General features: G+C 33.4%; 1 protein-coding gene across 2 annotated transcripts in view; it reads left to right on the top strand.

Annotated features, from left to right (window-relative positions):
- The window catches only part of CAMK4 (calcium/calmodulin dependent protein kinase IV), a 171,489-nt gene that overhangs the window by 47,691 nt on the left and 97,933 nt on the right, over nucleotides 1-25,865 (top strand). For both annotated transcript variants that reach the window (XM_031968410.1, XM_031968409.1), the window contains one exon: nucleotides 18,331-18,409. In XM_031968410.1, coding sequence (XP_031824270.1) covers nucleotides 18,331-18,409 — 79 coding nt within the window. The remainder of the gene's footprint in view (nucleotides 1-18,330; nucleotides 18,410-25,865) is intronic.

Genomic DNA, 25,865 nt, shown 5'->3' on the forward strand with positions numbered 1-25,865 from the left:
TTTCTAACTGGTTTCTTTGGCCATTAGTTTATTGACCATTCCACTCAGTTAATAAATCATTCAACCTGACTGCTGCCAAGCGTTGGGATTGGCAAAGAAAGGAAATAAAGAAAGGAAAAAGATAATCCCTGCTTTCAATGATTTTATGGTCTAATGAGAGAGACAACATGAAAAAATTATGTACAAACAAGACATTACCCAGGATATATTGCTGCCAAGTCATTTTCCTTAAGTGCAGAACTCCATTCAACTTCTGTATTTGGTCATTTCTAGTAGATTCCTATTGCATCTAAGATAAAATACAAATTCCTTTGTTTAGCCCTAAATTTCCAAATAATCTAGCCCCAAGCTATCTTTTCAGCATCACTAGAATTTGTCCCCATCTTTCATTCTGTGATTCAAACTGGTCTCCCTCTTCCTCTCACAGAACAGTCGATAATTCAGTTCTGTGCTTTTGCAATTGGCCATCCCCCACCTATTGATTGTACCCCTTCCTTAACTCTGCTTCTTAGAAATGCTCTTCCTCTAAGATGTGGCTTAAATACCACCTTTTTGATTAAATATTTCCTGTATCTTGATCTTGCTTCGCATATAGAAAGGTCACGAAATGTTTAAATAGGGAAAGGAGCCAAACCACTGTCTAAATGTTAATAATTTTTTTTTAAACTAGCAATTCTGAGATAGTCAATTAATCAACCAATCAATTAGTCTACTATTTGCTAAACATTGGGAATATTGAGAAAGACAAAATACAGTCCTTGCTCTGGGAGACAATATGCAAACAACTAAACAAACAAGATATGATACAGACAGGAATCTTCTGGAACCATTTCATATCAGCTCTTGCTTCATCATTAAATGTTCAGTGTGAATATTTAGAACTTGAAAATTGGTAAATGATATATCTCAGGATGTGATTTCCTTTGTTGATTGCCTAGACTTAAGAAAAGTGATAATGCAAATTAAACTTTGTATCCTGCATGAATTTTTTTCCCCTCAGAAAATCAGTTGTTAAACATTTACCAAAATATCCTTGTATCCATAGTAAATTAATGTAATATTAGAGTTAAGATACTAAGATTAAAGAGGAATAGGGAAGTCTTCTTGCAGAACATGGAACTTAGGTGAGACTTGAAGAAGCTCTAGGAAGAGAAGAGAAGAAGGGAGAATGTTTCTACAAGGCAGGGGAGACTGTCTGAAAACACTCAAAAGTTGGGAGATGGAGTGTTTGTTCTGTCTTTCCCAACTTATTGCCCTCTCTATCATTACTATTCTTCTTATTTTTTTTCAATTTCTCTCTATTTACTGGCTCTTTTCTTAATGACTACAAACATGCCCTTGTCTTCTCTATCCTTAAAGAACCTTCACTAAATCCACATATTCTAGCTACTATATTGTCCTATATATCTCCTTCTTTAATGACTAAGAAGGAAAATGCAATTTTTACCAACTGTACTGTTTAAATATTCCTTTAAAATATGCTAACTTTAAAGAAAATTTTCAGAATTATTCATGAATTCATTTACATCCATCTGTACTGACTTTAAATGCTATCCAAATAGCTCTTGTGTGTCATGATAACTGTTTATTTTGTAGCTAAGAATTGGAAAGGTGTTTATGATTTTTTTGCTTGTGAGCAATGGGTGTAGAATTTAGTCTGTTATTGTTAGTGTTTTTTCTTTGTTTAAGACATATCTAAGGTTTTATTCTGTTTAAGTTTTTAAGCCTACCCCCCCTTTCCTCAAATGGCTAAAATATTCCATTTATAAAGAACAGCAAGTAGGCTAATTTGAGTGGAATTTAGAATGAGCAAGTAATAATTATAATAATTATGTAATAAGCCTTAAAAGATGGACTAGAACCATGTTGAAAAGATCTTTAAATGCTAAAGATCATTTACATTTTATCCTGAATCCAATTGAAGACCATTGACTTATTGAACAAGGGAATGATATGTGCTTTAGGGATACCAATTTGGTGTGACAGACTGATTGAAGAGTGAAGAGACTGAAGTCAAGGAAATAAAAAAAACTTTATTAAATGAATGAGATTATTGCAATACTCGAGGAGAGAGGTAATAAACCATGGAATCATCAATGTAAGAGAAGAGAAGGGGACAGATATGTGTTATGAAGGTAGAATATAAGCTCTTTGAAGGAAAGAATTATTTCCATATTTAAATTTGTCTACATAGCACAAAATATAGTTCCTCTCATATAATTGTCATGTATATATAAAACTATGTTGTTTAATAATTTCTTGATAAGAACTGATAACCAATTGGATATGAGGGATGACAAAAACTCAGAGATGAGAGCTTTGTTTTGACATCAATGATGATTTCTGTCCAATTATTACTATTTTTTTTTGGTGTAGCAATTGGGGTTAAGTGATTTATCCAGGGTTGCAGAGCTAAGAAGTGTTAAGTGCCTGAGCTTCAGATTTGAACTCAGGTCTTCCCGACTCCAGGGTTGGTACTCTATCCACTGAGCCACCCAGCTGCCCATTGTGTCTAATTCTTTAGGGGTTCTATATCTCTGCTAACTTTCCCTCTTATGAACCCAGAAATCTCATATATGAGCGGTGGGCCATCTAGGAATCTGGGTCAGGAAGGTCTGAAGAGGGTCACCAAGAAAGTGATTTCCCCAATCTGGGGAATCGTGTCTCAGATGTAAACCACTTATTTCAGATTGGGGGACATCCTCACCCTAATCTTACCCTAGAGACAGCTCAATTCTAATTTGGAGGAGACTCTGGATTTCTCCAAGAACACAATGGCTGTCTCCTTAAAAACTGTTCAGACACCAAAGAATTCATGCAACAAATAATCCCAGCCCTGAGACAGCTTCAGTGAGACTTTATTTACCGACTTCAAAATTCCATTCTTATAGACAATTGTTTTAATACGAATTGAATAAGTTTTGAAATCCTAAGAAAACACAGAACATAACCAAAGAATATCAGCAAAGAGAAAATAAAGTAAACTAATTTTATTGAGGGGAAATACAATTACTTGTAAGGGATAATGGAAAGTAAGGGACAATAAAAATAGGACAGGCCTTCTAGGTCCCATTGGAAATGGGCATGTTGAAAATGGTCAATTCTGATAGGATTTTATTCTATGTCAAGTAAGACCAGCAGAGGGGGTGGGAAGCAATTGAGGAGCTTCATTTTCAGTCTGAGCCCATTCTCTCCAGGAACTGAAAGACCAGAGAGAAAGTGCTCCGGTTTGGAGGACTTATTTATATTTCACCTTTTGCTATATTTTCCCAGTAAATATTCCTTTACATTTGGATTAGCTTCATAAAAACTACTGATGTTAATTGCTTTCATGATATTGAGGAAATACCAACTAGTTGAATTAATGGTGAGGTGTGAATCATCATTATAGATTATAGAGAGGGGATAAGAACTAGTTCTGGGTAATTGATATTGTATAGACCTCTCAAAGCCCAATCATCTTGTAAATATGTATGTGAAAAAGGCCATATTTTTTGTAATTTTGGTTCTCATTCAGAGATTGATTCAGAAAAATTGTTACTGACCAAATATGAGACCTCTTATAACTTTCAGCTTAACTATTTTGTTGACTTTGGATACAAAACAAAAAACTTACCCATAGATTCTCAAAACTGTTTCTTTTCCAGCTTCTGTTAGGTTACATCTGAAGCCAATGTAGACTGGAAAATAGTAGGTATCATCCAAGGAGTTAAGAACAGAGCATAAGAAAAATAGATAAGAACTTGAAATAAAAAAACAACCTAAATTCAGAGAATCCACATAAATGCAACATGAGTTTGACTTCTGACATGTGTTCTCTATATATGTGTCTCATTATATTTGTGCTTCAAATTTGAACTCCCTCTCCCCAGGGATCATGTGGGTACAAAAAGGGAGTGTATCCCCTGTTCTGGACAATTGTTTCTAGAACAATTGTTTTTTACTAGGTTTGTTTAGTAAATATGTTTTCTAAAAGCTAATTAAACCTGTTAATTAATAGGGAATATATTATTGGGTGCTTATAAGTGACGGTAATAAAAAAAAAAAATCTCATCACTAAAGCATTACTCAATTGAACTCTGCAACCAGTAGTTATCAGTCACTGTCTGGGAACCTTACCTATTAGTACAAGTGTGAATGTGGGGAATACTTCCAGAGTACAGTAATAAATTACTAAATTGCATTTTAAAGTCCTTTGAAGGAAAAGGGGTCTATGCCAGTAGGATTGAAAAGACTTTTAAAAATTCTATCTATTAATGCACATTAGGTTTATTTACCAGTTTGCTATCACTTTGGAACTCTGGGCTAACAGAGTGAATTATATCCTTCTAGACACATAGTAAATACATCAGTCACATCTGGATTAAAAGGAACTTCCTCCATCCCCTTTGTAAACCTTTAAAAGTCTTAACAGTAAGCACCTGTGCTTTAACGCAGCTTTTATTTCTTTTCAATTGGATATAAATCTGTATATAGTCAGTTCTGGTGTAACACAACAATTCTGGGGGTAAAGGGATTAGGTACACAACCCTCAAAAACTTCATCAATGACATTAAAAAGATGAAAATCTAATAATAGTGACAGTACAATTTTACACGTATTAAATTGTTAAGGAATAATCTTAAGATTGCATCCTTTGGCACTTGGTTGCCCAAGCAAATGGGCAGACTATAATTGCCACTTCATAGAAGACCATGGGGAAAGCATATGGGATTGGTGCAGACCAGCTTTTCTCAGTTCATAGCTCTTGTTGCAACAGAAGACAAATACATTAAATATGGCACTTTACCTTAACAAAAACCTGAAGTTTCATTACAAAAGTTGGGGTCAGAAGGGTTGCAGTGTATGAATTATTGTGAAATAGCACAGTTTTCTGCTTTCTTACTCTTTCTTAGGAAGAATATACACAGAACCATCTCAAAAATCATGCTATACTTGAAATGTTCCCTAAAAATCAGTCACATTGGAAGAAATTTGTATTTTTGAAACACATAGCAGAACTGACTGTACTGAATTCCACTCAATTCTCAAGAGTAATTTTTGTATTTTTAATTTTCTTTAGTTGTTAATTTTTAAAATTTTATTTAAAGGCAATGAAAAGACTGGTAGATATAAGTACTCTGAAGCAGTCAGTGAGTCAGTCAATAAACCTTTATAAAATGCCTAATATGTGCTAAGAACTTTACTGAGTGCTATGCAAGAAAAGACAAGAATAGTTCCTTTTCTCAAGGAACTTATGATCTAATGAGACAAGAAGCAAACAAAAATATACAAAGAAGCTATATTCAGGAAAAAATAGGAATTAAGAGAGGGAAGGCAACAGAATTAGGAAGGGTTGAGAAAGGTTTCCTATACAAAATAGAGTAATAAAATAAAAACAATTAAAAATAATAATTATAACAATAATAGTAATAAATAAAAATGAGGTAGCATATACTCATTTATTATATAAATTTAATATTTGTATTTTATCATATATTATATATATGTTATATTTATTATAAAATATAAAATATGCAAAAATATCACCCCCATATAAATAGATGGCTCTCTCTCAATATCTTGAGGAGTGACAATTTGTCTCATTTCTGCCATTGTCTAGATGTTTTTCTCCAACTTTAGGGGTCCAGTGATTACCACCCCATTTCCATTTAACTACTTAGTTTTGGATTAGGTTGTGTGTTTATGTGAGTATGTATTTCTTTTTCAGGGGGCAATTGGGATTAAGTGACTTGCCCAGGGTCATACAGCTGGTGGTGCTCTATCTATGTAGCTTATTTCAATTCCTACATTGCTTTAGACCCCACCAACTTCAAGTTTAAAGCCTTATTGTGATTGATGTCCAAGACCATTTTCCAAGGCTTCTCCTTTAGATTAACTGCAACATTTGGGCTGGAATCCTGGATTCCAAAATTCCCATTCTTTGAACATTCAGATTGAAGATACCATTCCATGAACCTAGAATTAAGGACAAAACAAAACATTTAAAAAAAAAAACCCAAGATCACTTCATGGGGCCACTAGTCTACTTGGAAAAGGGAAGCTGGCTCTCAGATCTTTCTGAGAAATCTTTCTGTTTGGTGTTAACTGCTGAGAAGGATTGAGTCCTTCATCTCAAAGACAGTTCAGACCATATAGCCAGTGGAAAATGTGCATAAATGGATGCAAGTAGTGGATTCAAATTACATATGGATCTTTACACTAAACTTATTAAAACTCTGGCATTAAGCATTTATGGAGAGGCATTGTAAAACATTCTAAGTTTGAGGTTTTTATGAGAAATTCATATTTTATGAATTGCTCTGCTTTTAATGTTTGAGGTTTGATTTGGAATTTTGATATTTAACCAATTTAGAAACCATTGTATCTAATGTAACTGTCTCAATTTTAAGGGCATTTTTTCTATTGCAGATTTGAAAATGCCAGCAAAATAATTAAATAACTTGAGCAGTTGTTACTTTTTTTTTGTTTGTTTATTTAAAGTTTTTTTTTTTGGTGCTTGTGAAACATGAAACATAGTAAGTGATGTTATTGAAGAATTGCAGGGAATCATGAGATATTTGAAAATGAGTGACAACAAAATATGCCAGTTTATGTCGATATTATATAAGCTCCTCTTTTGAGATTTTGTAAAGTTGCTTAATATTGCCCAGTTTGTCACTTTGAAAGAACTTTAAATTCTTTGATATTTCATCTAATCAAAAAACTTGTCAAAGAAATAGAATTTATATAAAGCATATTTTTCTAAAATAGTGAGGCATAGCTTCTTACTTTTTGTTTTAAAATGATAGATAATTTTTTCCCTATAATCTATTATATTTTTAAAATTTTGCAAAAAAAAAATGCAAACTTAAAAAAAAAAAGATTATCACCATTACCTCCATATGTCCCTATCGTTTTGGAGAAATTGTAGAGAAAAAAGCACATTATCAAGACATACATATATTTAGTATATATGTATGTGTATGTACCTATACATATATATTATATATGTATATATACTGCATATCTATCTATACTGTATACCTACCATATATAAAAGTTCATACTACTCTATCAATAATAATTAGAACATAATATAAAACAGATATGCAAGTATTAACTTTTAAGTTTGGTAAACTAAAGAACAAAAAGAACAAGAATCAAATAATAAATGTCAAATTCTTTTAAAGCTTTGGTAACTATGGTTAAAATTATAGTTTTAGAAAATGTTTTATTAGTTAATAGCATTCACTTTTAGCCAATTCCAACTTCTGTCCACAAATATTTCTTCTGTAATTGATAACATTTCAGATCATTTTAGGATTACTTATAGTTATAGAATCATAGGCTTTTTGGGACAACCAGAGGTCATTCAGTTTACTTCCTATTCTCTGATAGATCCACTACAACTGATCCTAATGTAAAAATCTTCCTGAGAAAGCAGTTTTGAAATCTCTTGGCAGACTATTTGGTCAATCACCTCACAGTGAAGAAATTAAATCAAACTTCTTGTGTTGAAATTTGAGCTCCTCTTCTACCCTCCCTTCTCCTGCCCCATCCAATTCTGTCTTCTGTAGAAATAGGAAACAATTGTATAGCTCTGTTACTTTAAAAATATTCCATTTTGAGAGTTCTGGGAATGGAGCCAAGATGGTGGAATGAAGCCAGGAAGTTGCTTGAGCTTTCCCAGTTTCCCTCGAAAACCACATGAAACCAAACCTCTGAATAAAGTCTGATGGAATGAAATCATTTTTGAGTTTAAGCTAGACTGGAAGGACTTCAAGAAAAGTCATTCTCACTGGGATTTAAGGGGGGTCAGCCTGACTCAAATGGTATCCAGGAAAGCCATTGAGAGGGTCTTAATCATAGCAGAATAGCAGGTGAGATCTTGGGTCCTTCAGGAGCAGAGCAGACCAGTAGGGCAGTTTCCTGTTATAGAGCAGAAGGCTATAAAGGCTCAAAACAGCACAAAAAGCTTGGGACAATTTCCTCTGTGCCCCAGAAGCAGAGCTTGACCTTAAAAGTCACAAAATAGGGGGAAAAAACAAAGAAAGAAAATGAGCAAGAAATAAAAAGTAACTTTAACCATCAAAAGCTACTTATGTGATAGAGAAAACCAAAATACCAGCTCAGAAGATGACAAAATGCTCATGTGCGACATCTCAAAGAGTGATATGAATTGGTCTCAAGTCCAAAGAGGCCTTCTTGGAAGCACTCATGAAGCATTTTAAAAGGCAAATAAGAGAAGTAGAATACAAACTGGGAAAAGAAATGAGAGATATACAAAAGAGAATCAATAGCTTGGAAAAGGAAGGACAAAAATTGACTGAAGAAAACAATTCCTTAAAAATACAATTGGGGTAGCTAGGTGGTGCAGTGGATAGAGCACCATCCCTGAAGTCAGGAACAGCTGAGTTCAAATCTGGCCTCAGATACTTAATACTTCCTAGCTGTGTGACTCTAGGCAAGTCACTTAATCCCAATTGCCTCAGAAAAAAAAAAAAAAATCTGAAGAAATCAATCCCTTGAAAAACACAATTGGCCAAATGCAAAAAAAAAAAAAAAAAATACACCATCCTGAAAAGTAGAATTAAATGGAAAAAGAAATACAAAATCATACATTAAAAACTAGACCTGGGCAAATAGAAGCTATGACTCTATGAGACATCAAGAATCAGTCAAACAAACTAAAAAAAATGGGAAGAAAATGTAAAATATCTCATTGGAAAAAACACCAATCTTAAAAATTGGTCTAAGAGAAACAACTTAAAAATCATTTGTCTACTTGAAGGCCATAACCAAAAAAAAAAAAAAAAAAAAAAAAAAAAAAAGAGCATAATAGCATTCTTCAAGAGATCATCAAGAAAAACTGTTCTGATATATACTAGAACCAGGGATACAACCAAACAGTTCTTAGGTGAAATTTTGTATGTCTAAATACTTAAATGAATAAAACAGAGGAGGAGATCAAAAAGGCTAAAAAAAGAACTTATTAAAACCCTCTAAAACCAAATTAGAAATTCTGAAAATCAAAGGAGAGATTAATAAAATGTTAAATAAGAAAACTATTGAACCAATTAGAAAAACTAAAAATTGATTTTATGAAAAAAATAACAAAACAGATAAGCCTTTGGTTAATTTGATTAGAAAAATGAAAGGAAAAAAATAAACAACCAACATCAAAAATGAAAAGCATAAATTCACCACCAATGAAGAAGAAATTAAAGCAATAATTAGGAGCTATTTTGTCCAACTGTATGCCAACAAATCTCACAATCTAATGAAATGGATGGATATTTACAAAAATATAAATTGCCCAGATTAACAAAAGAGGAAATAAATTACTTGGATAGTCTCCTTTGAATAAGCCATCAATGAACTCTCTAAGAAAATATTTCCAGGACCAGATGGATTTACAAGTGAATTCTACCAAATACTTAAGAAACAATTAGTTCCAATACTATGTAAACAATTTGGAAAAATAAGCAAAGAAATCTTACTGAATTCCTTTTATGACACAAATATGGTATTGATACCTAAACTGGGAAGAGGCAAAACAGAGAAACTTAATTACAGACCAATCTCCCTAATGAATATTGATGCAAAAATTTTAAATAAGATATTAGCAAAAAGAATACAAAAACTTATCAGCAATAATACACTATGACCAAATGGGATCTATAGGATCCCTAGGAATGCCGGGTTGGTTCAATATAAGGAAAACTATTAACATAATTGACCCTATCAAAAACAAAACAACAGAAATAATATGATAGCCACAATTGGCACATAAAAAGCTTTTGACAAAATACAGAATCCATTTCTACTAAAAAATACTAGAGAACATAGGAATAAAGGGAATTTTCCTTAAAATGATAAGCATCATCTATCTGAAATCACCAGCAAGCATTGTTTGTAATAGAGAAAAGCTAAATGCACTCCCAAAAAAGTTCAGGGGTAAAATAAGAATGATTATTATAATGTCCAGACTAGCTCTCTGGAAGACATCAGGATCAGCCTTGATCTTATTGGAGAAGTGCAGCAGGGAGGAGGGCCACATGGCTGGTCAAAGATGGAGTCTGGAATCTGGCTTCTTCTTTTGTGTCTGTGGCTGAGAGATGTGGTTGAGAGAGAGTCTGAGACTCCCTTTAAATACTCCAATAGGATTAAGTCACTACCTCACATTGAGCATGAGCAACCACACTGAGCATGGGCAACTGTAGAGCAATCATGCTAAGATTATGCCAACTAGACTGATTACATCATTACATTAAGTATGTGCTTAGAAAACCATTATCTCACATTGAGTAGTTACTTAACTATAAATATCCTGCTGTCCTAGATTTAAGTACACCTTTTCAGAGTTCCTGCCCTCTACATCTATTATCACCGCTATTCAATATTGTATTAGAAATGTTGATTAGCAATAACAAAAGAAAAAGAAGTAGAAATGAAAGGAATTAGATTAGGCAATGAAGAGATAAACTATCCCTCTTTGCAGATGATATGATGTATCCTTAAAAAATCCTAAACAATCATTCAAAAACCTACTTGAAACAAGAGTTTTAGGAAACTTGGATGATATAAAATAAACCCACATAAACCATCAGTATTTTTATATGCTACAAAGCCCAGCATCAAGAGATAGGAAGAGAAGTTCCATTTGAAATAATTGTAGACAAAATAACATCTTTGGATGCCTCTCTGATAAGACAAACCAGGAACTATATTAACACAATCACAAAATACTTTTCACAGAAAAATATCAGTTTCTCATGAACAGGCTGAACTAATAAAATAAAAATGACAATTCTACCTAAATTAGTCTAGTTGTTCAGTGCCATACCAATCAAATTGCCAAAAAATTATTTTATAGAGCTAAGAAAAAAAAAAAAAAAGAAAATTCATTTGGAAGAACAAAAGATGAAGAATATCAAGAGAATTAATATAAAAAATTACAAAAGACTTCTAGAGGGTTAGCAGTAGCAAATCTAAAACTGTATTATAAAGCAGTTTTATATGCTGCTCATCATGCTGCTAACCTTTTTTGCTTCAGTTTCCTCATCTGTAAAATGAGTTAGAGAAGAAAATGGCAAACAGTTCCAGTATCTTTGCCAGGAAAATATCAAAGGGGGTCACAAAGAATCAGACAAGACAGAGCAACAACAACAAAAACCACAGCACTCTCTTCTGATTGTGTAACTAATGCATGATGCTCAAAGCTGGTAGTATTCATTAATCAGTCAACAAGCATTTATTAAATATGTTTGCCATGCACTAGCAAGAGGGATACAGATAAAGGCAAAAAAAAAAAAAAAACAACTCCCTCCTTTCAAGGAACTCACATATACAAATATATGCTGGTCATCAAAACCATATGGTACTGGCTAAAACATAGAGTAGTGGATCAGTGGAATAGGTTAGATACATATGACACAATAATCAGTGACTATAGTAAGTTAGTGTTTGATAAGCCCCCAACTCCAGGTTCTGGGATGAAAGGTGACTATATCACAAAAATTGCTGGGAAAAGTGAAAAATAATATGTCGAGAAGCTTTCTATAGACTTATATCTCACCTCCATAGCAAAATAAGGTCAAAATGGATATATGATTTAGGCATAAGAGTGATGATTATAAGTAAATTAGGAGAGAAGGTATAATTTGCCTATCAGGTCTTTGGAGATTTATGAACAAAGAAAGGAATTTATGGACAAAAGAGAACTTGATTACATTATGAAATGCAAAATGGATAATTTTGTTTATATTACATTAAAAATTTTTGCACAAATAAAACCAATGCAGCCATGGTTAGAAGGGAAGCAGAAATGGAAAATGCCATCCAAATTCATAGAATTATGGAGAATAAATGTAAATAAATACATGCTATATTCACTTTTTTCTTTTTATTCTATTGATTTTTTCTCTCATGTTTCCCATTTATTTTGATTTTTCTCTCCCAATATGATTCATAAAGAAATAAATAAAAATTATGAATGTACATAGATAACCAAAAATGTTGTTTCTGCATCTAACTGGAGTAAATAAAAATTTAAAAAAATATTTTATTTACTTAAAGACTAGAGGGAGTATAGTGGACTAAGAACTGATTTCTAAAATAATAGCACTTGTGTTCAAGTCTCTTCTGATCTACACTAGCCGTCTTATTCTGGACAAATTACTCAACCTTTTCAGTGTACCAAGCAATCCTCTAAGATTATAAAGAGAAGGTTCCTTTGTACATTGATAAAGAAAATTCTTCATTGGGAATTCTCCATACTGATGAAATCACTGGTTGGGAAAGAAAAAAAAATGGTGGAAGGGAGAGGGAAGGAAAAAAAGGGGGAAAAAGAAAGTTACATGACAACTATTACATATTTAGACAAAATAGCAAATTGTTCATAATAGATTTGCAGTTTCATGTACAATCTTTTTTTTTCTATTCTACTATGTTATGGAAAAACATTATTAAGCTCAGAATAAAATAATTTTTTTAAAAAAGGAAAAAAATGCTTAATGGCAGTTTCTAAGTTTCCTTTTTATTGTTTTCATTTAGGTTAAACATCTTGAACTCTTTTAATTTTTTCCTCAGATGAAAATTTCTATTCTTTCTTTCCATACCATTCACTATTTGTTATCTCTTCTATGAGCAGGTAGGTGGCACAGTGGATAAAGTACTAGTCTTAGAGACTCATCCTCCTGAGTTCAAATCTGGCTTCAAATGCACAATAGCTATGCAATTCTCGGCAAGTCACCTAACCTTTTTTGCTTCAGTTTCCTCATCTGTAAAATGAGTTAGAGAAGAAAATGGCAAACAGTTCCAGTATCTTTGCCAGGAAAATATCAAAGGGGGTCACAAAGAATCAGACAAGACAGAGCAACAACAACAAAAACCACAGCACTCTCTTCTGATTGTGTAACTAATGCATGATGCTCAAAGCTGGTAGTATTCATTAATCAGTCAACAAGCATTTATTAAATATGTTTGCCATGCACTAGCAAGAGGGATACAGATAAAGGCAAAAAAAAAAAAACAAAAAAAAACTCCCTCCTTTCAAGGAACTCACATATACAAGCAACTATATACAAATAAAATATGTTCATGATTAATTGGAGGTAATCGACAGATGAAAGGCATTAGCATGGTGGGGAATGGGGGAGAGTGTTGGGAAGGGCTTCTGTAGAGGGTAAGATTTTAGCTAGGACTTGAAAGAAGTTAGGAAGTACTAAGGATGATGATGAAAAGGGAAATAATTCTGGACATGGGAATGTAGGCAGTGAACATTCCCAGAGTGTGAAGATGAAATGTCTTGTCTAAATAGAATAAGTGTAGGATCACCAACAGGGCTTTTTATTTTAGGATGAAATTTCAGGGTGTGAATCACTGAAGGATGACATCATGCAGGGATTCCCTCTGCCCCACTTCGTGGCACTTCAAAAGGAATTTGAATTGCCAATAAAAATACATCCTGCCTATCCTTGGTCTTTTAGGCTCATTTTGAAACAGTATTATTTGCAGCTTATTTGAATTAAAACACTTCTGGTACAACTTGACTCCAAGAGTTGGGGTTCCCTAAAGACCTGGTTTATAATAGCACAGTGTTCATACAGTTCTAACCACCCCCACTTAATGTTTCCTTTCTTGCCTAAAGAAGTGATGAGGAGCAGTATTAGAAATTTGAGTGAATTAAGTTCAAACATGAGAGAAAAATATATCCTTGTTATCTAGTGTAGTGTCTAATACATAGGGTTTTTTTAATGTTGTTTTCAGAATATGTAATGATTAATTATCACTATAATTGTATAATTGTCAACCTTCTTCCTTAAATTTAGTATTTTTTTAAAATGAGAACTAAGATCTTTTAGGGAGGCATGACTAGATCCCAGTGGGGCTGTGGCCTTACCTCAGGAAGTATATAACCAGGAAATTGTAGCCTGAGAAAATGATTGACATTCCACTTTTTTTTGTGGATTGTCAAATTTGTGGATTGACTAATCATGGGACTTGACTCCCATCCAATCATCTATCCCTTTCCTTCACTTAGTTATAACTACTCCCTCAACTGTACAAGCTCTCCACCTTTCTCAGAATTAATTCCTCAGGAAAGTTAAAATCTAATCATTTTCCTAGCAACTGTATTAGTGGCTTTGGTAAAAATCTTCCTTCCTTCCCAACTTAAATGTATTCCCTCTCTGGCGTCAGATCACCTTTTGACTATGGCAGGCATTCTATTGAGGGGATGGGAGGGATATGGAGTAGAGTCTATTCTCCATAGCAGTATTTTGTCCCATTCTAGGTGCAACAGAATGAGTGTGTTGCTCAGGGTAAGCAAGTATGGACGGATGGCAATCTGTATCACACACCTTTTTTTTTTTAATTTAATTTTTTTCCTAATTACATGTAAGAACAATTTTAACATTTTTTTCTTCAGATTTTGACTTCCAGATTCACCCTTTCTTTCCCCTTCCCTCTCATTGAGAAAAGGAATTTGACAAAGGTTATACACATGTAGTCATGCAAAATACATTTCAATTTTAAGTCATTATGTGGGGAAAAAAAACGGACAAAAAACAAGAAAAATAAAGAAAGTAAAGGAAAAGTATCTTCCCTCTTCATTTAGGCTCCATGAGTTCTTTCTCTGAAGATGACAGCACCTTCATTTCATAATTCCTTCAGAACTGTCTTAGACCATTGTACTTCTAAGAAAAGCTTAAGTCATTCACAATGGGTCATCATATAATATTGTTGTCAATGAGTACAATTTTCTTCTGACCCTGTTCATTTAACTTTGCATCAATTAGTTCATGTAAGTCTTTATAGGTTTTTCTGAGAGCATTCTGCTCATCATTTCATATAGTGCAGTAGAATTTCATAACAATCACATACAACTTGTTCAACTGTCGCTCAGGTGATGAAAATCCCATCAATTTCCAATTCTTTGCCACAAAGAGCTACCATAAATATTCTTGTCCATATAGATTTTTTTACTTTTGTTTTTCTAAATGTCTTTGGATTACAGACCTAGTGGCAGTATTGCTGGTCAAAGGGCATGCATGATTTTATAGCCTTTTGGATATAGATCCAAATTGCTCTCCAGAATGGTAGGCCATAAAAGTTTTAATTTTCCTACACCTTCTCCAACATTTTGTCATTTTCTTTTCCTATCATATTAGCTAATCTTATAAAAATGTGATGTTACCTCAGAGTTGCTTTAATTTGCATTTCTCTAATTAGTAGTAGTTTAGAGCATTTTATCCTATGATTACTTTGTCTGAAAACTGCCTATTCATGTCCTTTAATCACTTAACAATTGAAGAATAGCTCTTATTTCTATAAATTTGATTCATATATTTGAGAGATGAGGTCTTTATCAAAAAATTGCTGTAAATTTTTTTTCACAATAATGATTATCAACTATATTTTTCCTTCCATCCTATTTTCACCCTGTTTTTCCTACTCTCTCCTTTCACCCTTCTCTTCCTTCAGTCTGTCCCTCCTCCTCCTTCTTTTATCTGCTTCCTCTCCTACTCTCTGTTTGGTAAGATAGATTTCTATACCCAATTAAGTCATACTTTTTGAGTCAATCCTGATGAGAGTAAGGTTCATGTACTCTTTTCCTCCTTTCCCTCATTTCCCTCTCCCCTGTAAAATCTCTTTTCTGCCTCTTTTATGGCAGGTAATTTATCCTATTTTGCCTCTTCCCCTTTTCCCATAACCTTTTTTAAAGATAGTCATCCTGTAACATTAATTCAAACTTGTACTTTCTGTCTCTGTATACTCCTCCTAATAGCCTTAACATGAAAAAATTATAGGGATTAGTATCATTTTTCCATGTAGGAATGTAAATATTAACTTTATTGAATCCCTTGTGATCTCTCTTTCATGTTTACCTTTTTGTGCTTTCAAGTTTTGTATTTGCAAGTTAAACTTTTCTTTTCAAAACTCTTTAGCTCTGGTCTTTTCATCAGGAATGCTTAGAAGTCTCTAATTCATTTTAAATATCTATATTTTTCCCTCTGAAGTATATACTCAGTTTTGATGAGTAGGTAATATTTAGTTGTTATCCTGGTTTTTTATCCTTTGGAATATCTTCCCTCCAGTCTTTTAATGTAACCCTGTTTATGGCTTCATGGATAGTTGTATTTTTTTTAGGCTGTTTGCAATATTTTCTGCTTGATCTGAGAGCACTAGAATTTGGCTATAATATCCTGGGAGTTTTCATTTTGAGATCTCTTTTAGTAGATAATCAGCAGATTCTTTCCATTTCTGTTTTACCTGCTGGTTCTAGAATAACATCATAACAGTTTTCCTTGATAATTTATTGAAAGAAGATATCTAGACTCTTTTTTGTATTATAGTTTTTAGATAGTCCAATGATTCTTAAATTATGTCTCCTGGATCTATTTTCCATGTCAATTGTTTTTCTAATGGTTTATTTTATAATGTTCAGGCTAGCTCTCGGAGGGCCTCAGGATCAGTCAGAGTCAGGATCAGTCAAAGTCCTTGGTCTTTGGGAGGAGAAGTTAAAGAGGCAGGCAAATGCCATGTGGCTTGTCAAAAATGGATCCTGGACTATGGAGTCTGGAGCCTGAAGAATTCCCTCCTGAGCATGCTGCAGCAGAGAGTAACTCTTCCTCAGCCCTCCAATCATTGCCACTAATTACCTTACCACAACACATTCAGCAAGTGCCAATAATGAGGAGAGCCATCACATCACCATATCATCTAAGTATATGTATATAGAACCATTATCTCACATTGAGAATTAATTGTAATTAGCCTTAAGTGCTCTGCTGTCTTAGATTCAAGTACATCTTTTCAGAGTTCCAGTCCTCTACATTATTTCATGTTTTCCTCAATTTTTTTCATTCTTGTGATTTTGTTTTATTGTTTCTTAATGGCTCATGGACTCATTATGTTCCATTTACTCAGTTCTCATTTTTAAGGAATTATTTTCCTTTTTTCATTTGGGCAATTATACTTTTTAAGGATTTCTTTTCTTCAGTGGATTTTTGTATAGCTTTTTCCATTTGACTAATTCTGCTTTTTTAAAGGCATTCTTTTTTTTTCATTGAATTTGAGTGCCTTTTTTCTTTTCTTTTTCTTTCCCTGCCTTTTTTTTAACCATATGGTTCATTTTAGTTTTTAAAAGGTGTTCAATATTTTTTGTCTCCTTTACCAACTCATGATTTTCTTGATTTTCTTGCAATACTCTCAGTTCTTTTCCTATTTTTTCCTCTACTTCTCTACCTTGACTTTTAAAATCCTTTTTGAGCTCCTCCATGACCTTGGGCCAATTTATACTTTTCATTGAGGCTGGGATATGGAAATTTTGTCTTTATTGTCTTCTGAGTTTGTGTTTTGCTCTTCCCTGTAACCATAGTAACTTTCTATAATTAGTCTCCTCACTAGTTGTCTGATACTCTTATTATTTGTGGGATGAGAAGTAGAAAAACCACCACTGCTGCTACTGATTCAATTTGCCTTTAAACCTGGTCCTGGTTTGCTGGGGCTCAGTTTGTATATGTGCAGCCTGTGTTTCACTCTCATCTCCAGTGCAACAGATTTTTCCTTTTGGTCTTCTAAGTTGTCTTGGGTTGGAAAATTGTTTCACTTCATCTTTTGGAGAATTCTGCCCCTCTAAAATGTATTTTGGGTCATTATTTAAAGGTATTTAGAGGAGTTTGAGGGAGAGCTCAGATGAGTCCCAACCTTTTCTTCACCATCTTGACTCTTTCACTGTACCAATCATGTAATATTTTTCCAAGGAACTCAATCTTTCCCCAAATTTCCCTATTACTATTGAAGATACCATCATCCTTCTAGTCAGCAAGATTCACAATCTCAGGGTTATCTTCTGCTCTTTATTCTCTCTCATTTTCAATAATTAAATCAATTGACAAATCTTGTTTTTTCTGCCTTCACACATGGATCCTTCTCTCTACTCAGATAGCTATGAGCCCAAAGTAGCCTCCTTATTGTTTCCTTGCCTCAAATCATTTTTCTTTCCAATCAGTCTTTCACACGGTAGTCAAAGTGATTACACTAAAGCTCTGCTCAGTTATATAACTATGTCAGTTCAGTAAACTCTAAAGACTTCTTATATTCTCCAGAATCAAATTATTTAACCTTTATCACATCCCTTTAAATTTCCATTTTTGTCTAAGTCTTATAATGAACATAATTATTATCCCAGTAGTGTGCACGTGTGTGCACATACACATGTAAATTACAAATAAGTAATACACATATTGGGAATATATCCAAATTTTTTCCTTTTATTGATGGGGTATACTATCAAAAAAGTTCACAATTTTTTTCCCTGTTTATCCTTCCTCTCTCCTTAAGGGGTGCTACATCAGTTGTGTACAGATGTATCCAGAAGGGGACACAGAAGCCTTATGCTCTCAAAGTGCTAAAGAAAACAGTAAGTGTATTTAATTATATATCTGTACTTCCAAGGGACTACAGGGACTAGAGAATTCTGGAGTGTGGTAAAAGAAAATCTTATCCCCAGCTGACGGTTTGAATATTGATCATAATGAAAAAAATGGAAAATTTTATCCAAGAGCAATTTCATGGATCTTTGGAAGGAATTTGGGGTTTATTTCTGTTTCGATTAAAATGATGAGATGAGATTCAAGATGGAGAAAAAAACAGTTTTGTAAAGAGAAATGGGCCTATTGAGGCTTCATTTTCTGCCTGCTACCAAAGCACATAGAGAAGCTTGTTGAGCCTGCTACTGGAATTTCATGATGACATATAATCTATACATGTCATACATAAAGCAGACAATTCTAACTCTTTCTGGTCTACTGTCCATATTATAAAGAAATGAATTTTTGTTTTAACTGTTGAACTGGAAGTAGGAAAGAAAGCCAAATATTCTGATGGGGATAACTTGGTCATTGTTTTCCACCTTTCTTTGGACTCATTCCAGGAAAAAAAAGATTTGAGCTATTTCCCTAGAGGTCTTTTGTATTTAGACTTTGTATATTATATTTTGTATTTATAAATACATATATATTCATATATATGTATTTATTTTAAATACAATATATATATATAACTCAATAACAATCAAAAATATCATTTCCTCAACAAAGGGCCAGTGAGGGAAACAGGCACAGAATACTTGTGCATGTTTCAAAATTTATGTGGGGATTGCTTCAAGCTAAGCATGCTGTATATACCCATGAGGGTTAGTCTCTCATTGGACCGCCTCCATTACACTTGAGTTATGATCCAGAAAAGTTGTATATAGAAGGATGAGGGCAGCCTAGAAAAATATTCCACTCTACCTAAAAAATATGATAATACCCATACACAAATGCCTGAAGCTGGTGGGAATATATTTCAATAAAAGAACAGCAATGTAAGATATTAGACTAAATGTGAAAAGTCTTTGAAAATCATTATATGAACTGGAGTGATGTTGCACAAAAGTCATGCTGATGGACTGAGGAAATTTGGTCATGACCTGAGGGTCATGTATAAAATATTGAGCTAGTTCTACAATAAATGGATTTAAACAAGGAAATTTAATCCAGGAGAGATTGTAGTTCTAGCTAAACCCTTGAGAAGTAGTTAGTAATTATTTATATGGGGAGGGGGAGAGGGAGAAAAGTGGACCTAAATTTCAGCTTTGGTTTGCTTTCTCTTTCCTTTGAAAGAAGAGTACCTTGTGAACCTCAGAGTATCATAAAATGTAGACTTTTTCCTTTTTAAAAATTTTATTTATTTTATTTTTAAGTTTTGGAATAAAACAAGCATTTTCATAACATAGCATAATAAAAGAGATGATTATATGCAAAACTATAAATCTATGTATAGCTTGCTCTTTCTTTTAAATATTCAACAAAGTTATTATGTAAATTTCTTTTTAAATTTTCTTCCATTCCCCCAACCCTTCCTAGAGATTGCCCCATTAGATTCAAATAGGTATATGTGTGTATCTATATGTAAAATTATTCTATACATACTTCTGTTTATCAGTTCTTTTTCTGGATGCATCTAGTATCTTTCTAACCCTTATATTTAATTTGGATACTTACAAAAGTCAAAATAGCTTATTTATTCAAAGTTGTTCTTAAAATGATATTGCTATTACTATATACAATGTTCTCTTGGTTCTGCTGATTTCAATCTTCATTATCTTGTATAAATCTTTCCATATTTCTCTGAGATCATTGAGTTCATCATTAAAAATAATGATTATTATTAAATAGCTCAATAGTATTCAATCACAATCATATGCCATGACTTGTTCAGCCATTCCCCATTTGGTGGGCATTCCTGCAATTCCAATTCTTTGCCATCAAAAGAGACTTTCTCTCTCTCTCTCTATTTCTGTGTGTGTGTGTGTGTGTATATATATATATGTGTGTGTGTGTGTGTGTGTGTGTGTCTGTGTATGTATGTATGTATTATAACATATAGGTTCTTTTCTTTTTCCCCTAATAATCTTTGGAAATAAATTTAGAAGTTGTAGACTTTTTCATTACCATCCTATTCTAGCAGAACTTCCAAAATAGGTAATACAGTGTTTACATTGAGAGTCAAGAATAGATTTGACTTGATATGAGAAATTAATTTAAAGATTTTATAAGGAAGCAGAGACTTCCTTATAGCAAGTTATAATAATAGTAGACACTAGTCAGGATCTCAAAGTGGAAAAATTAGTTTAGCCTCAGTTCTTTCAACAATGATTCCAACACAAATTTCAGAAGAATGCCAGATGAAGTAGTGATCAGAAATCTAAAAAAAAACAAAAAACAAAGTGTATCATCTTTCATAATTCAACTCATAAATAAGGAAGAAGGCTATTTACTATGGAACAAGATGGGCCAGGATCCCTCAGCTTGAATAAAGAGTAAAACGGGACAACACTATTTTCTTTCTAATGCTAGAGAGAATATTGGGATCTTGGACTCAGCTACCATATGGAGAAGAGGTCTACAAATCTGTCTTTCTGACTAAGGAAAGGCTAACTGAAATTCAACTACTGAGCCCAAGGATTGACATATGTTGCTCTAACTCAAAAGAAAGTATCTAAGTCAGATGCCTGGTGTAGAATAGAGTCATTGTATTGTCATTCTAAACCAGGAGAGGGATTCTTACTTCAGAAGAGGTATTTAGAGTCTAGCCTTGCCAAACAGAGCAAAAGTCAAAATCTGGGAGGTAAGGCTAGAAGAATTTTTATACAATGGTCCCCCAAAATCATAATATAAGAAATTATAAGCATCTTAGTAAGATAAAATAGTATCATCAATTTAATTCAGAGATCCAAGATAAAACTTCTTATCAATTAAATGATATTACCTAGTTAAATGCATTTCTGAATTATCTTCCAAAAATAATTTCATTTATCTGTCAATTTAGGTATTCTATACTAATTGCATTCAAAAGATAAAGCATTATTACCATTTAAGACATAGATAATCATATTGTGGTTAATAATTTTTTCTCAATTAACTTATCAAAATACAATATTAATTTTTTAATAGTTTAAGGTATTTGTCAGCCATTCCCAGTAATTTCAATGTGACTTAATTTTGATAGAAAAATTATAGTTATAATTCTTATAAACATTTTACTTTGATACCAACTTTTAAGTATTTTTTTCATCAAGGTCTGTTTTACCCATGGGGAATAAAATATCACTATTGTCCCAGTAGGAAAAACATATCTCACTTAAAAGGAGGCTATCATAATTTTGTTTTCTATCCCCAAAGGCTATTCAGTACTAGCTCTTCAAATTGTAGACTCTACTGCCTTCAGTAAGTTTGCTATTTAAGGTTAACATAGAAGTCCAACACTGTTAACTATCTCACAGGGTACATTTCCACTCTTCTAAAACATGGGAACTGCAAAAATAACCTCTCTTGTGCAATCAAGAATTGCACAAAAATATTAAAATATACATTGCTATTAGCCCTTCAATGACAGAATTTAGGTATGCTACACTCAAATAATTCCATGCTGTAAATTTATTGCTATGTCCTCTACTTGGTAAATATAATAACTAAATACAGCTCTGCCCATTGTAAACCATGCTATATGATTCCAACTATTTTTGTATATCAACATGAATATTAAATTGATTAAATAATACTTTGTGAGCATGAAAAATCTCAAAACTGACAAGCATTTCTTCAAATAGAATTTACAAGCTCACAGGCATGGACATTTTCCTATTCTGATTTTATCGTAAGATGATTTAAAATTTCCTTGAGTTTTCTTTTCCTTTCTTTCTTTGGACAGAGATTAATCAAAACCCTTCAAACTTCCAAATTGTACTTCTACACTCTGATTCAATACTTCGCTTACTTTGACTACTTTTTCAGTCCCTCATGTCTATTTATTTCCCAATCATATCCCAAATCTATCCTCAGAACTAGTTTTCAAAATCTTTCTGAATCTCTCCTTTCCAAATATGCATGTTTCTTATTAATTGCAACATTTAATTTTCCTTGATCAAAATAAAGACTTCTGTAAGTTTGGAGAAAACATCTTTTTCTCCAGGAAAAAACCTAAGCTGAAAAGGCAAAGAAACAGTAAAATGTGGTATAAATAAGGACTATCCATAGATTTTTTTTCTTCAACAAGATAAATCTGTTAATTCTATCATGGACTCTTCCATTATCTTAAAAGATTCTCTGCTATTTATTTTAATTCCGTTTAGGTGACTTTTATTATAAATCACCCAGACAATTTCTGTATTTTTTTCTATCTATTATTTTGCTTTTATAACCCTTTTTGAGTTCTTCCAGAAAGTCTTTTATTGGGGACCTGTGATGAATTCATATTTTTCTTGGAAGCTTTGCATCTAGCTGTTTTGATTATCTTCTTTTGAGTTTGAATCTTCATTCTTCTTGTCACTCTAGTAATTTTTTATGTAACATTCTGGTTGTTGTTTTCTCCTCTTCCCACCCCATTTCTTGATTGAAAACTTTATATTAAAGTTAGGCTCTGGATCCAGGTGATATTGTCCCAAGCATCAGGTTGTTTATTCTATTTTTGTTTTTTATTCTTTTGGTCCTGTTGTTTTTCAGAGATAGCTCTGGAGTATGTAAGTTTTTGGTTCATCCAAGGCAGTATATTCTAAGAAGAGGCATGGGTTATTGCTCTCCTGGCCAGTATACTGGTCTTTGAGTGACCACAAGCACTCTTCTCCACCATGTAACTATGACCTGGGTCACTGTACCTCTGAGGATGCAAGTGCTAATTATCTAGTTTCCTCTTAACTCTGGGACTATGACCAGAATTGTGCCCAGGTAGTCCAACAGGGATAGGCACTCAGTCCTAACAATAGTTCCCCTGTAATCTCTTTCTGACCAATTGTCCCATCTCCTTATTGTCTGTGGGTTGACACTTCCCAAAGCTATTACTCTTGCTGCTGAACTCCTTGAAGGCCTATTGTTTTCATTCTGGCATTGCCTGCCCTTGATGGTCTGTGTTAGGCTCCAGGTTCATCCACTATCCACCGATAGATTTTTCCTGCTGATCTCCTAAGTTGTCTTTAGATGACAGTTCTTTCACCCTAAACTTTTGTTAGTTCTGTTGCTCCAGAATTTGATTTGTAGTGTTACTTTAAATCTGCTTGGAGGAAAATTTGAGAAAAATCAGATTGATCCCTGACTTTATTCTGCCATCTTGGTTGTGTCTCAGACAATTTTAACATTTAGAAAATTTTCATTGTGCTGATCATCCTATTCCTTTCCTTTCTATTCAATCATCTCTCCTATCATTATTATTCTTTTCCTAAACTAAGAAAACAAAAGTATAGTAATTATTTAAATTTCTTCATAGACATGGATACTAAAAGGTAATAGAATATAATTAGTAATTTTTTTTTTGCCCTTATTGTGTTAATTAGTGGCCTAAACCTAGATGTGTTAACTGACAACAGGGAATAGTATGTTTAATTTCTCACTGAAATGTAAAGTAATGTAACTGCTGCTTCAAGTTCATTTTCATTATAGTGTTTAAAAACAGAAGTAAAATGTCATTGAAAGTGTTGGCAAAAACATCAGATTCATAAAGCACTAGATTCATAACCTGATTTGGAATATGTGACATTATGAGCAATGACTCAATCAATAAGCATGCATTAAGAGCCTAAATTGTGCCAGGTTCTGTGCTAGGTCTTGGCAATCCAAATACAAAAATAAAAAAAATTCTGTGTCCTCCAGTGACTCCCTTCTTTGAGCTTCTAGTAAAGTAGGTCATTTGTAAAGTGGGGACGATATTATGTGAGAACCTTTCAGCACAATATAAGGGAAAATTTCCTCAAATCAGAGTTGTTCAGAGGTAGTAATGCTTGGACAAGTAGGGTATGCCTGGAGGCAGCAGATTCTTCACCAAAGCTTTCCTTGGTTTATACCTTCTCTGGGTGGCTAGATAATTTTTAGATTCCTTGTACCTTTAGTAGAGCTAGATTATCTTTAGATTCCTTCTGAGATTCTTTCTAAAAGTGAAATTCTATGATGCTATCATATCACATGAAGCAGCTGAAAGGAAAACCTCTGTAAATTTTAAATTGCTATAGAAATGTGAGTTGGCATTATTTTCAGTTTTACTTTTTAGGTTTCTCCAGGGGCTCACAATATAATGGGGATAAGAAGTATGCAAATGATCATGTATACACAAGAAACTAATAAGGATTTAACTTGAATTTTTCTTACTTTCCCTAGTATGAACCTTTTCATAGGTTTTCCTAGACACAATCCCTCCTCCTTCAGGAGAACTGGAAGTAGAATGCTATTCCACAATTATAAGAAGTAATTGTAATACCACTCTTTTGGATAACCAGATATTTCTATTATGTTTCTATTTGTTGAAATTTGATACCTTCTCTGGGTGACTTTGCAGAGATAGAAGAAAATAATGTAGATATGGAGAGAATAATCGTATTTTTATTTGGTAGAGCCCTGCTGTCTTATTATACTTAATGATAAGGAGTTTTCAGATTCTCTCTAGAGGATAGTAGCTAGTCACAATGAGAGGCAACATGGCTTAATAGAGAGTGGGCACTGGAATAGAGAGCTCCTGAATTAAGTCCCATATTTGTCACAATATGTGACCCTGTGTGACCCTGAGTAAATTAGATACCACTCAGTGCATTAGGCAACTCTAAAAATATAACCTGCAGACCAGTTTTGACATGCATTCTTCATCAAAGAGAATTCCCTACACTAATTCCCTCACTCTTCAAAAAAAAAAATAGTTGTGCTAGAGTATTACTTAAACCAATGATACCCAGATATTTTAAATTAATGACATTAAATATTTCTTGCTAATACATGAGTTCTGATCTCATTTGGTTGCCTTACTGTTCAGTCCAATTGTATCTGACCCTTTTTGACTTCATTAGGGATTTTCTTGGTAAAAATAGTAGAATGGTTTGCTGTTTCCCTTTTCACTTAGAAGTTAAGTGACTATAAAGTAAGGGATAGCTCCCTGGAGGGTCTCGGGGTCAGCCACAGTCAGGATAAATTAAAATCCTTGGTCTTTAACGGGGAGAAGTGAAGGAGGCAGGCAAGCAGAATCTTGGATTCGGGAATACTGATTCATCAACCTCTCTCCTCCTTGTCCTGCTGCCAAGTGACTCTACCCTCTCTCGATGCCCTCTAATCCTTGCCCCTCACTATCTTAACAACAAATATTCAGCAAGCCCCAGAGGTGAGAAGAGCCATTTATCCAAATATATGCTAATAGAGTCATTGTCTCACATCGAATAGGTAATTAGCCTTAAGTGCTCTGTTGTCTGATTCAAGCATTCCTTTTTGGAGTTTCAGCCAGCTACAAGTGACTAAAAAAACAAACAAACAAACAAAAAAAACCCAATAAATAAATGAATGAACAAATAAATAAATAAAGAA

The sequence above is a fragment of the Sarcophilus harrisii genome, chromosome 1 (genome assembly GCF_902635505.1).
Source record: "Sarcophilus harrisii chromosome 1, mSarHar1.11, whole genome shotgun sequence".
NCBI classification, from domain to species: Eukaryota; Metazoa; Chordata; class Mammalia; order Dasyuromorphia; family Dasyuridae; genus Sarcophilus; species Sarcophilus harrisii.